Here is a 13659-nt window from a genome sequence, read left to right as displayed (position 1 = left end):
TTCTTGTTTTCCATCGACAGGGATCAAAGAAAACTAGTTCACCATCCTACTGGTTTGCTAAACATGCTATTGTCACCTAATCTTTTCACACCTGCTCAATGAATTCACATGATTTCTTCTCTGTTGCTCAGTAGTCAGAGGCACGTGGATTGCTGCAGTATCCATTTCAACCAGAACACTATCCAGTAAGGACAGATACAAGCACTGTACCCTTTTTTCCCCTTAGACCAGTCAGTTGTCATCTGACTTCTGTTATCATCTCACTGATGAAAGGAGAACAGATGTCTTTCTGTCTTTCAGATGGACAAAAGCGGAGATAAATTAGTTTCCCTTTCCACATGTGTTTGACTGGACAGACTTCTGTCAGACTGCTAAACCGGTCTGCTGTTGCACAACTCGCTGACACCGATTGAACGCTCTCTGTAATCCTCTATAAAAGATCCAGAGGGGTTGTGAATGAACTCTAAATTAGTCACAGTGGAAGAGTTGGTATTGTGTTTTTCAAATGGGTAATGCAACACTCGTGTCTCAATCAGCTGGTCTCCAGACCTCTACTTTGCTCTGGACAAACCTTGGAGCTTTGCCACAGTTCATCAGTCAGCAGAAAGTCGAGCAGAATTTTGCTGCTCTGTATCACTCTGTAGCACTTTGTCCCCCAGCATAAAACTACATCAGATACATGGCTATAACAGGAATCCCATACGATTTGTGCACATCCTTATCATTGGTTTGAAATGGTTACCCGGCATGCCCGGTCGCTGTACTTCTCGCAGTGCTTGTAGCCTTTCAGGACCTTTTTTTTTTTTTTTTTTTTTAGTTTGGGAGATGCCATTGTAGTCACAGCTATTTGATGGGGTTGCTGTTGGCTCTACTGCCCTTCTTGTTCATCCTCATTTTTATGACCTCAGAGAACTCACGTTTATTCTATTTATTTATTTAACCTTTTTTTTAACCAAGTTGGTCCAATTGAAATTAAAATCTCTTTTTCAAGAGAGACGGGGCCGAAACGTCCGCAGTGAAAACACAAAGTTGCAGACAGAGACACAAGGCGAGACAAAATATAATTCACAAGCACTAAAACTTGCATTAAAAGAGAACTATCTGTGAGACAAAAAATAACTTCCTGGGAGTCAGTTGTACAACCAGGCAGGCTAAAAACTTCAACATCCTGTAGAATCTGCTTCTAAGGCTTTCATTTTAGATTTAAAAACATTTACCGACACCAGCTCCTTGAGTTTCAAGTCATTCGGCAAAAAAATACCAGGCTGAGGGTGCAGAATACCCAAAAGCCCTTTTCCCAGTTTCTGCAGGAATATTTGGGACAGAGAGCATAAAGCGGTCCTGAGAATGCAGTGAATACTGTCCTATACTTTCCTACGTGAGCACATTCTTCACGGAAAGTGTGTTTCGTATGAAGAATTTTGCCTTCCCTCTTTTTCCTTCTTCATTACCTTCTTATTTTTTTATTCAGTAATGAACTGAGAAAGTTTAACATCTACTTTTTGGTGCTGTGCCTCACTGTATACGCACGCAATTCTGCCTTCTATTGTGTCCTCAGGTTTCATTATTTCTGTCTTTTACAGGGGGTCCTATGTGCCTTTCAGCTCACTAACCAGGCCGTAACGCTTCAGTCTGCCAATCTAAATACACACCGTCTCAAATCACAAATACAAGTACATGTTCACAGTTCCATATTCCCCAAGACCATGGGGCTATTAGTGCACCGTGTTATTTCCTTTATTGACTTACAAGCTTGAAGGATGACCAAAAATATTGATGATCATTATTTCCTTTGTTTGTGGGTTGGTCAGTGTGGGTGGCTGTAGGACAGCCTGACTGAGCTGCCAGTTTAAATACAGAGTGACCAGAGTGTGGTAAGCTTAAATGCTATGTTTTGAAAATGTGTTGGTTGTTTTATTCCTCTTCCCCCGTAACCCCAAAGCCCCCCACGTGTTAAACACACACACTCACACAGGATGATGTTTCACTGGCTGAAGGTCAGCGCTGTAAGAACACAAACTCCGAGTGCTTTCTGCTGCCGTTAGAGTCATTTATTTCAACCTTCTTTTGAAGCCGCAGTCCACCCCCCATGTTAGGCGCCTTTGGATTGTCAGCTTCAGCAATATTTTATATGTGATTCCTTCCAACTCTCAGCACACTGCTGCTCAAATGACTCGTATAATCATGTAGTTAGCTCTAATGTCATTGAGAGCTAATGATCTTGTTTTTACTTCACATTGTGAGAATGTCAAATACAATGTGTGGTTCAAAAACGCACAGCTCAGGATAAATGGCTGGGGTATAAAAAATATAGCTTAGACTACGACCTTGTCTGAAAACTTTAAGTTTTGATAGCTTTCCCAAATGTCCTCATTCAAAAATGGGGTTAAGAGCCTGCCATTTTCTTATATGAACTGGACCCAAATGTTCGGCTATTCAAGTATTTGTGAATTGGGTAGGTATTTGTTTTTCAATTTAGGCATTTTGATTTTTTTTTTTTTTAAGAGGACGAATGCCACTTCATGCCCATTCCTTCAGCACTGAGCAGGTGGATGTCGATATCTTCCAAATTAAGGGCAGTTATTATTTCAGACACACAACAAAATTTAACAGACCAATTTAGAACACTGGACACAGATTGTTGTATTGATAACTGTCAGGTTTTTTTCTAAACTTTGCCAACTGTAAAGTGTCACAAAGCTGTCAAACAGTTGGAGGGACACCTGTCCTTCCCACGTAACACTGAAGCTCTGTGGCGCTCTGTATCGAAGTGCACGGTGTTATGCCTGATATCAGAATTTAAGAGGTTGCCTAGAGTATACAGTATTCTTGTCTTTTCATCATTAATATCATCTATAAAGTTAAACTGTATTTGAGAACAAACTTCAGACTTGAAAGGCTAAATTTCTCACTAAAATAGGTGCTGATTGGTCGATCAGATACACGCGGATACAACGTTCACACCATTGAACTTCAGTATTGGCAAGACTAAACAGTTAAGATGAACATGCTTGAATTTGTTGGAACGTCAAGAAGAAAAGAAGACTGACAGCACAGACTGAGTTTTATGACCACCTTACACCATACGATTGAGATCAGGGGAGACTGCACTAACAGTTTTTGTTCTGACATTTGTCTGCTACAGTGAAATTGCTTGAAAAGTTGTTTGGTGTAAGGTTGACATTACATAACTGCTCCATTACAATAAGCCTTTAGTACTCATTTCTGCTTCACTTTACTTAACCAACTTTACATTTTGTTTTCTCTCTTGTCATCCCACACCTGCCTTCCACCTCACCCCTTCCTTTCTCAGGTACCTCCCATGACTGGCGACTGCGCTGTGACGCTGTGAACCTCTACTACACGCTGTTTGGTTTGACTCGACCCTCCTGCCTGCCCCTGCCAGAGTTGGGCCTTGTGCTCAACCTGAAGGAGAAGAAAGCTGTCCTTAACCCCACCATCAAGCCTGAGCTGGGGGTCGGCGCTGTGATGGACACACCTGCCAGTATAGGCATCCACGGTGTTGGCATGAGCTACGCAGCTGTAAGTCAGGACAGTTAGTCTACTCTAAATACAAAACGCACTTTATGAAATGCTGACTGAACTACATTTAAAGGTCCTATTTGTGTATTTTGTATTTGACCAAAAAGTGTGTAATTTCAGCCACTTAAAGACATGCTACATCAGTGGTTTCTGTGCTAATAGTGATGTAATCAGCGAGCTGCTCGGTGGTCTTTATTTCCCTCTTTTTATGAATGCCTTTGATTTACGAGTGCAACATTAACATTTTCAGATGCCACACAGATCTACATGAGAAAAACTGTTATCTTAGGTTGGATCTATGTAATTATGGCTACTATAGTGCTGCCAACAGTATTTGGCTGTATCTCTTTCCCATTGCATCACCATTGTACCCAGAATCCCTGTTAAAGGGAAGTTTCTGTACGTTTGAACCTATTTTCCCATGTTTCTGTGTCTAAGTGACTAATGGAGATAGTTTAATGGAGAGTTTTTGAAATCAGTTTGTTATTCAGAGAGAGTGCTGCAGATGCAGTGGCTAAACAGACTACAATGTAATCCCTACAGGCAACTGACAACTTCTGTCTGCTGAAAGTGCTTGTTTTCGCTACAGACAGGCTCAGGTTTGTATTTTCAGCATGTGACCGCATCATGGAACAGACCGGTGAAACATATTTCTTTAGTTTAGCTTGATCTGGTCTGGTTGTTATTGTGTGTAACAACCACATTGTCGAAATCATCTAAATATTCTCTCCATTTGAAGACCAAACATGATTTCCTGTTAAGTGCTGAGGTCTCTCATGCACATGTGTTAGCTGAGATCTTACTGCGCATGTGCTAACTGAGGTCTGTGTGTCTGATGCTAGGCGGTCTTATTTTGGACCGTATAAAATACATAAAATACGTCAGTTGATATCCCACTCAAGAACTTTAAACTTTTATGTGAAGAAGGGCTGCTAAAAATTGGCTAAATGAGTGTACAGAGAGTCATCACGTCAAGCTGTGCTGAACATGGCTTTACAGTGTTGTGCTGGTGGCGAGATTAAGTCACGTGGCCCTTTTGATGAGGGAACCAGAGCGACACTAACTTCCACATCTGCCTACAGAAAAGCGTCCTCCCTGGGGCAGTTAATTGGTGCAAACCTGTAGGTTTTCAGAGCATTGCAAGCACATTTCAAGCAGTTGCAGGTTTCAACTTGTCTCTTCACAAGTCTTTGGTTTGAACTTGGCTTTACATTAGTCTTCTCAAAATAAATGCCCTTATTGGTTTTATACGCACCATATGGATGTTTTGCCAACTCGCACTATTATTAATGTTACATTTATACAAAGAAAAATGAGTAAGTCATGCTACATATTGAAGTTTGTTTGTGTCTGCCAGGTGGATGAGGAGCCAGATCCTATTTCATTAGGAGTGTGCGGAGTGGGCCAGCCCCCACAGGGCCTGAAGAGGAAGGCTGAGACCCCTCTGGGCTCCCCCCCAGAGCCAGGACAGGTACTGCAGCAGCAGGAGGAAGATGGAAGAGGGGGACGCTTCAAGATCAGGGTAACAGCAGCGACAACTCTGTAGTTTTTACAATGCTCATGTGCTTTGCTCGTTACTGCTTTTCTCAAATCTTTTCTTCTCCGTTTTGATAGTTTTATTCAGGCTAATCATTTACGAACTTCTGTATAACCCTTTGAAACCTGGAGTGACATCACTTCTTCTGTTGCTTTCACTTCTCACACACTCACATACTCTCACACACTGTGTTGTGATGCCTTTCATAAGTATTAAAACTTTGGTAATTAGCAACTTGGTAAGAAATGTTCCGCAAATTACAAAAAAAATAGTAGATTTAGATTCTTTTTGTTTTTTTAAAGCTGCCTAAAGAAAAAAGCTTGGGAAAAACTATATTTCTAATTATCATAATTACATATTTTAAATTATTTTACAAAATTATTATACATGTGGAAGCACTCATTTCCTTTTTTTTTTAAATTTTATTTTTAGGTAATTTTCTTATGCTTTTCATTTATTTCTTGCAATTCGTGGGGATCATTTCTTTTGTTGCTCATTGCCCTATTCCCATGATTTTTAAAGAAATTAAGCCAGCTTGCTCAGGTTTCAAAAGGTTAACTGAAATCTGCCATGTTTTGTTACAATAACATCTCTACTATCTACAAAGACAGAAATAACGATATCATGTTATTGGTGTTAATCTGTAGTTCAACACAATGGAAGATGAAGATATTGATATGGAGACGGTTCACGATAGTCAAGCCTTCATTCACCATCATCTCAATCTGTTGGAGAGACCTTCTACACCAGGTAAACACACACAGACAACATTTCCTCCATCATTCCAAAACATCAATAAAACTATACGCACTCACTCTGGTAACACTCTCACTTGTCTTCTCTCTCGTTTTAGGTAAAGAGCCACCGTCAGTCGAACAGTCCATGCTCTCCATGCCTGCCACACCGGTGCCGTCCTTTTCCAAAGAGACCACCTGTTTGTCCTCCAAACACAGCGGCGAGCACGGCCACCACCATCACCACCACCACCACGAGCACAAGAAGAAGAAGAAGAAGCACAAGCACAAACACAAGCACAAGCACAAACATGAAAGCAAGGACAAAGAGAAGGACCGAGAGAGGGACAACTCACACGCCTACAGCAACAGCCCGGCCAGCGGCAGATCTCTGCGCTCGCCCTCTTTGTCTGACTAAACGTCTGAAGGGAAATATGATGGACAAATGCTTTTAGCTCAGTTAGAGTTAGCAGTAGCAGGCTTGCTTCCCTGTGAGCAAACAGCCACAAAATGAAAAGCAAAGCTTGTTTAGTTTATCTAAATATTCATTACTCAGTGGTATTATCGTACAGGTAGAAAAGGATGCAAGTGTTGTAACCCTCAAATAAATGGCAACAATGGATTCCTCAGCAGAAACAGCCGTCCATCTTGGCTTCAGAGAGGAAACAGAATTCTGAACTGCACTGTAAAATCTGACAAGTCAGTCTTACTTAAAATAATCTTGGAAACCGATTGCCTTGAAAAAATTAAGTAAATAACTATATATCTTTTTTATATTTACTTAATATCAGATTTTTAGGTTTACTTCAAATTTAGCTGTACTTACTTTATTTTATGATGTTCCAACTTAAAAATGACAAGTGGAATTACCTTGTTTTAAAGTGTAACTTTAGTAAATCAAGTTAGTCTGACTTTATCGTGACAAAGAGGGTTTTGGCAATGAAAAAGTTAGGAGATCTGCATTTTCTGTTTTGTTAACATGTTTAAGGAAATAGAATTATGACTGACTACTTTGCAACCAGCAGATACTGTATATAACACATGGTTTACCGAAGTTGCTAAAAGTTAAAAATGTTGGTTTGATTAAACTTACTTGTAAGCTGCAACAACTTAACAGTATTTAGTAGATAAAACTAATTACTTGAAATTTAGTTATTATTTAGTATATTTTAGTTATATATATTTATATGTTTTGTGAAGTTGTTTCAACTTAAGTGATAAGTGAAATTACCTTGTTCTTTCTAAGTGTCAGCAACTTCAGTAAACCAAGTTAGTATGACTTAACTTTTGGCAATGACGAAGTTAGGAGATCTGCAAGTTTTGTTTTGTCAGAAAATACAAATATGATTAACTGGTTTGCAACCAGCAGCATACAGATATATAGCACAGCACACTTGGTTCACTGAAGTTTAGAAAAAATGGTTTAATTGAACTTGTCATTTTTAAATTGCAGCAACTTCACAAAATGTAAAGTGTAAAGTAAATATGACAAGATTTTCAGTAAACCTAACAATTAGATATAAAGTAAACATAAACTAATAATAATAATTATATTTACTTACATTTTTCAAGGCAATCAGTTTCCTAGATATTTTTAAGTACAATCAATACATGAAGAGGCTTTAGTGTCTTTAAGGTAGACCCTCCAGAGGCGCCCGCGTATCTTCACCCTACACGGACAGCAGATTTTTGACACTGCTTCCAATCTGTCTGAGGCATGCAACCACACACACCTCTCTCCACAAGCAGGCAAATACAGTCATAGCTGACCTCAGACACTGGCCCCCTCCACACATACCACTCTGGTGTGCCTCATCCCCACAACTCAACTCCAACATTCAGTGAGTGGCTTCTGAGGGGAGATGTGAGTGATTGTGGTGTGGATTAAACCATTTTGTCTGGATCAGCCTCCAGTGTCTTAAACATCCTGCAAATGACCTTTCCCTGTTTGCGCGCAGATGAAAATTAAACAGAGGAATTTCCTGTACAAAGTTAACTGTACAAGAAAAACTCAAGTAATACTAGTGGGCTTTTTAAAAAAGTATATAAGTATTTTGTTTCCCAACTGTCATCATTGACGATAAAAGATACTTTTGTATTCATGAATGTTTTAACTAGATTGAATCCAGCTCTTCTGAGGCATTTATTGCTGGGTTTACACTGGCTCTGGTTCTTCAGTTTGATTAGGTGGTTTTAACAATGAAAAGTGCATGCAGAATTCAATATTCCCCATTTAGATAACCAGAAGGGTATCCAATTTGTAATCCAAAGTGTTAAAAAAACGGTTTCTTACTTATTAAGCCTCATAAATAAATCTTCCCTTGCATGAATTAGACAAAAAAGGCAAAGTGTGAACATTCATATAAAGGTTCTTGACGTCGGTTTAATAGTCCCTGCCAACATTTATTCCAATTTAGTGCTTGTGAATTATCCTGTGATTCCTTGTCTCCGATGTATTATGAGATTTCACCTTATGATAGCAAATTCCAACCTGTTAATCAGGTGTTAAAAATACAAGGGCCACTGGTTTATTCCTCTTGTAAACACATTAATCGACTGGAAGCTATAACATAATATTGGTCTGTAGTATGTACAGTAGATACATTGAGGAAAGAGAGATAACAGTTTTAGTACAATTCACAAGCTCTATGAAAAATTAAGGATTTTCAACCTAGGAACATGGGTCTGATTTTTTCTACATTATAATTTTGTTTACTTACTTTTCATTCTTTCTTTTTTATAATAAATTAAATAAAATCTGTTTTCAAATATGTATTTATTTGTGCCAAAAGCAAAACATATTTATGCCTTAGTGTAAGATAGGCTACAACCACTTTTTTGTCCTTCTTTTGGCGTTTTTTTGCCTTTATAGATAACACAGCTCAGAACAATAGTACAGGTGGGAGAGAGAAGGAATGACATGTAAACTTTTTCTTTCTTAAAAATGTATGTGTCCCTTTGTATCATTCTCTGTCCCCTCTCTACATTCTGAGGGGTTTTTTCTGGGTTTGTAAACAGTGTGGGTGAAGCTCTCCCAAGAGTTCTCTCCTCAGCAGCAGTTTGTGACTCCTTGGGTCGATAATTGATCTGTCAATTTGTTCAGAGCTGATCAGATTGATGGATGAGGGGATCAGCAAATTGTAAGTGAATGCAAACCCAGCAGAGTGAGGGGTTGTTTCACTTTCACTGCGCCTCAGATTCTGCAGCTCCATCTGTGCCCAGAGTATTCTTTGCGCTCCGAGATGGTGGTACTATATACATACTGTACACTGTATATCTAATCTATTTGTGCCGGCAGATGCTTTAATCGTAGCAGGCTTCCACAACTAAATGAATGTGGGAAATCCTGAGCAGCTTGAGTAAGATGGGATATTTTTTAAGGTTTTTTTTGTGTGTGTCTGTATGCCGTAGGTTAGAATATGCTGGCCACTTTTCCCATACACTATTTAAATCCATAATGTCATAACCATAACCTACCCCATAATCCCCCAATTAAGACAAAGATGGCGCTGTTTAGGCAGTCTTATTGTTCGTTTTAAATAATGAAAAAACTGAAATTTCACTAAAGACTGAGTAACTTGCCTCGTGTTTGAGTAGATATACAAGACCTTTAATTTAAGTGACAATGTTAAAGCTAAAAACTACCTTGTATCCGACCAAGAAGTATAACGTTCACTAGCTAGCTAGCCTTCGGCAGGTGTTTTGGCCAGAAAGATGATAGAATGACCATTTTGTTTCCCATTCGAAGAAACCGGATAGAAGGAAATGTGAGGACTGAGCATAATGTCTCCAACAGCAACAACTACAACTAACAATTTACTGCGCAAATAAATGTAGCTACGTTTGTTTTTTGGGTCTTCACAAATGTAATGCGCTTTAATTATTTCATTTTCAAATTGAACAAATGTGTCTCGCAGATAGTAGGCTACCACGAGCACGGGTTGTGAGGGTTGTTAATCTTAAGGTATTTAATTCATTTTTGTGGCTGAGAGGTTATGTGTGGTAGCGAGTATAGAAGTGTGGAACCCACAGAAGTAAAATAGTGGAAACATTACATGTGGCACTGAATGATAATATTTGCATAAGTGTTTTGCATAAGCCACTTCTTATCCTTAGCCGAAGTACTTTGACATAGCAGCACGAGCCCAGTTATAACAGATGGTTGTAGATAGCTGTCGGAGTGTTATGGACTATGGGGAAACAGATCTGGTAAATCTCTGCTCCTGACGCGAACTGCGCCCCAAATTACCCTCACCCATTCTTTTTTTTTTTTTTTTTTTTCTTACTCTCTTTATATTTTCTGAATCCCAGCTGGGATAGGAGCCCTCCTCCAACCCAGCACCAATAAGAATCCGGTGCGCTCTTTTTAGTCACCTCCCCCCTCCCTGCCTTCTCCCCGCTGTCCTCTTCAACGGTCCTCCTCTCCGGTGGTCCTTCGGTTTCGGAGTCAGCATCTCTCACTCTCCGACCTACAGCACAGGACTAAGCTCTGCCCGACAGAAGACCATGTTGCTTCAGAAACTGGTACGGTAAGACTGGTACGGTTTTAGCTGCAGGTCACTCCAGACATAGCTGCGCGTAAATCCGTGCGTAATTGCGCGTTTAGTAAAACGTAAATTTTGGTAGGTTTGCATAATTTATTGTAGGCAAAGGGGCATTTTAATAGCTTTTATCTAATCTCCACCCTCTTCCCTTGTCGCTGCTAAGCATTTGCAGAACAATTGTTGATCCAGCAAACTTCTAAAGACGATTGTTATGCGGACGCGGGTGGTCCTTATTCACTTTGAACTAAACTCACAGACTTGTCAGGTCATCGACAAAATGTGCTACCATGACTGTGAAGAGGTGTTTGAATCCGCATTGTTCTGTCCAAAATTTTGGTTTGAATACCTCTCAAACGTTAGCGATTAGACTTTAGCAAACGTCTCAAAAAGAATTATTTTGGAGGACACTTTGCTGTACAGAAGACCTCATGACTGTGTATTTTCTCTTAGAGATCCTCAAAAAACACCTAACATTGTTATTATTACAGTATAAAAGACAACAGTTTTTTAAGCATTTTGCAATAATCACACCAAATAAGCCAACTAAAATCCAAATCATGTACATATTAGTTGCCAGGAAAACCTGACAGGCTTGTCAAGGTTTTACACTAAGCAGCTGTTTCTGTTTTGATGTTTAAAAAACCCAACCAAATTCTAACAGTAATGTGCTGTTTTTCCAAAAGTGATTCACTGTAAGTCTTGATGCTTTTTTGAGCAAAAATAACAGTTAACATAAACACTGTTGGCTGGCTGCTGTAAGATTTTACAGCATTATGCAGTATTTTTCCTTTCATCAAAAGCAGGCCTAATGGGGGGATAGAAATTACATGGAGGGTAAGCTACAGTATCACACCCAAAAACTGTTGAAGTAAATATGATAGTGACACCATAAAATAACAGTATTATGCTGGCAACTACAGCTGACTTTAATGGAGAAAAGACCTCATTTACTTTGATTACCTGTTGCAGCAGGTCTATAAATGGCTATTCTAACATCAGATGTGTTTTTGTTGTTGTCTCAGCTTGTTTGGATCCTGTCAATCCTGTGTGGCACTGATTTGTGCTGGGGGTTTGTCTATGACCGGCCCAAGCGCTCAGGAGAGGATGGGACTTCAGGCAGGACAGAGTGTGAGTACGCTGCTCTTGTTCCAGGGAAACACAGAACAACATTTTTGAACTGCTTGACCCCGAGCTGGCAAACATTCACACAAATGAGGTGGCCTTGAAAAAGGCACTGAAACCGTCAAGAGGCTGTTCTTGATGCATGACCTCACTGTAGATAATTGGCAAGAAAAAACTAAAGAATCCAACTGACTGGAGCAAACAGTGGATTGTGTGTTAAACAAAAGTTGGATGTCATTGAGTTAAGTGGGATCAGTCCTTTTCCTTTGGTGTGATGTCTGTTCAACAAAAAGATTATTTCCTTTCCTTTAGGCATAAGTACAGTGGTTTATATACTGTATGAGGCCCTTTAAGAAATGTGTACTCATGACTCCGCATCACAAGGGGCATGTGTCTCAGCTGTGAGGAGTTGACCTAAAAAGTGATTTTTCTTCTTAGGTTTACGTTGTAGTCATTTCTATAGCTCTGAAGGGGTGTAACTGAAAAAAAAGATGTAATTTCTCCCTGTTTCCAGCCCTGATAAATATCTTGAGATGCTTTACATCACTTTAGATCCGTAATACCATGGCTACAACTACAGATTGTTTTCATTATCGATGAATCTACGGATTGTTTTCTTGACTCATTAAGGAATTTGGTGTATGAAATGTCAGCTAACAGCATGAAAAGCTGATCTCCCAGTTTCCTCAAGTTCCAGATGACAGCTTCAAATTCCTTAATTTGTTTGATCAACAGTCCAAACGGTTTCAGTTTACCATCAGATTAGTTTTTTTTAATCGAATATCTTTGGGTTTTTGACTGTTGGTTGGACAGAATTAGGAATTTGAGGATGTTATGTTGGCCTCTGAGAAACTGATATTTTTCACAATTTCCAAGCATTTAATGTGCTAAGAAAAAAAATCTCTGAATTGAGTCATTAATAATGAAAATAATTGGTAGCTGCAGCCGAGTCACAACAATACAAGCATTATATGGCTTTCTGCGGTCTAATGAAGGAGAACAATGCAACAATGCTTATGTGAAAGCTTCTCAAAGCTGTGTTAAAGCAAACCCGAGAAAAAGTCACACACTTTAATTCAGTTGCCAAAATGGCTCAGCACAGGCAATGTGAAGCTTATTTTGGACCTGTGCTCATGTATCTTGGCCAAGTGTAGGTAGGACATGCCTAAAGCTACGCTCCAAGTCCAAGACACATGCAGAAAACAACTTTTTTTTGGAAACAGAGTAAATCTTGAACCCTATGTGAGACTCAAAGCAATCAGTCACACCAGCCTCAACGGGACTGACAAACGTCCACCCCCAGCTGATCACTCCTCTAATGGACAACATGCAATTAGATGAGAACTAACTTTCCAAACCAGCAACTGCGGCTCTGGAGGAATGTCTCCTCCTCAGTTTATTTGCTGGGTTATGTTCTATATGAAGTGTCTGCCAGCGCATATGAAATGAGCGAGCAGAGAGTATTTGGTAGGTAGATGGGGGCTACAACGGATCACTGTGACCCTGCGAGGCTGGGTTTGGGCAGCCCGTGTGTTTTTTTGAAGAGTGAGAGAGTGTGTTTGTGTTGCTCTACCTTGAGTCAATATTAAGAGAGCATTGGAGCTCATTTTCTGCTCCAGATTCTCAAACCCTACGCATAAGGAGGTAGAGTTTGCTGTTTCACTGTGCCATTGACTGTCATAGCAACAAGTGGCCACTGCAGTCTGTTTTGGAATTTGGTTGCTGTATGATTTGCTACTTTATTGCATTAGAAGAATTTAAAAAATATGTGAACATGTTGAGTGTAAATTTACAAGAAAATCAAAACATGTTGCACAACTCCTCTTCAAATATACCTCAACAAAGGTTTTGGATTGTCTTGCCTTTGGCTGATTACAGTCCATCAATTAGTAATAAGAGTTAGCTAATCATACAGTGCCATTACATGTACATAAATAAGCTGTTTATGAGGCCCATTATGGTCGTGGTCACATTCGGAATATGGTGTTTACATTGTAAAACACATAAACAGGACACTTTAAAAACTGGATCATAAACCGATTATTCATGTCCATGTAAACGCACCTCATTGGGCCACCCACTGGACTTCACTAATATTATAACTTGTCCATTTTGGGTTTTGTTCTCCATACCATACTACTAAATTCAGTTATTTTAGGTAAAGACAGCTCTGTCTCTG

At 39.5% G+C, this 13659-nt stretch overlaps 2 protein-coding genes across 4 annotated transcripts in view; both read left to right on the top strand.

Annotated features, from left to right (window-relative positions):
- taf2 (TAF2 RNA polymerase II, TATA box binding protein (TBP)-associated factor) overlaps positions 1–6446 on the top strand; it is a 29278-nt gene extending 22832 nt beyond the window's left edge. For all 3 annotated transcript variants that reach the window (XM_042490670.1, XM_042490669.1, XM_042490668.1), the window contains exons 25-28: positions 3314–3543; positions 4901–5065; positions 5728–5830; positions 5934–6446. In XM_042490670.1, the coding sequence (XP_042346604.1) occupies positions 3314–3543; positions 4901–5065; positions 5728–5830; positions 5934–6232 (797 nt within the window). In that variant the 3' untranslated portion in view covers positions 6233–6446. The remainder of the gene's footprint in view (positions 1–3313; positions 3544–4900; positions 5066–5727; positions 5831–5933) is intronic.
- Positions 6447–10259: 3813 nt separating this feature from the next.
- Positions 10260–13659, top strand: part of LOC121945365 (ectonucleotide pyrophosphatase/phosphodiesterase family member 2-like) — a 31361-nt gene continuing 27961 nt past the window's right edge. The window contains 2 exon segments of the mRNA XM_042489497.1: positions 10260–10338; positions 11381–11486. Of these exon segments, the coding sequence (XP_042345431.1) occupies positions 10321–10338; positions 11381–11486 (124 nt within the window). The 5' untranslated portion in view covers positions 10260–10320.

This window comes from Plectropomus leopardus, chromosome 7, assembly GCF_008729295.1.
Source record: "Plectropomus leopardus isolate mb chromosome 7, YSFRI_Pleo_2.0, whole genome shotgun sequence".
Lineage (NCBI taxonomy): Eukaryota > Metazoa > Chordata > Actinopteri > Perciformes > Serranidae > Plectropomus > Plectropomus leopardus.
The sequence above is the reverse complement of the archived record's forward strand: the minus strand, read 5'-3'. Positions and strand labels throughout refer to the sequence as shown.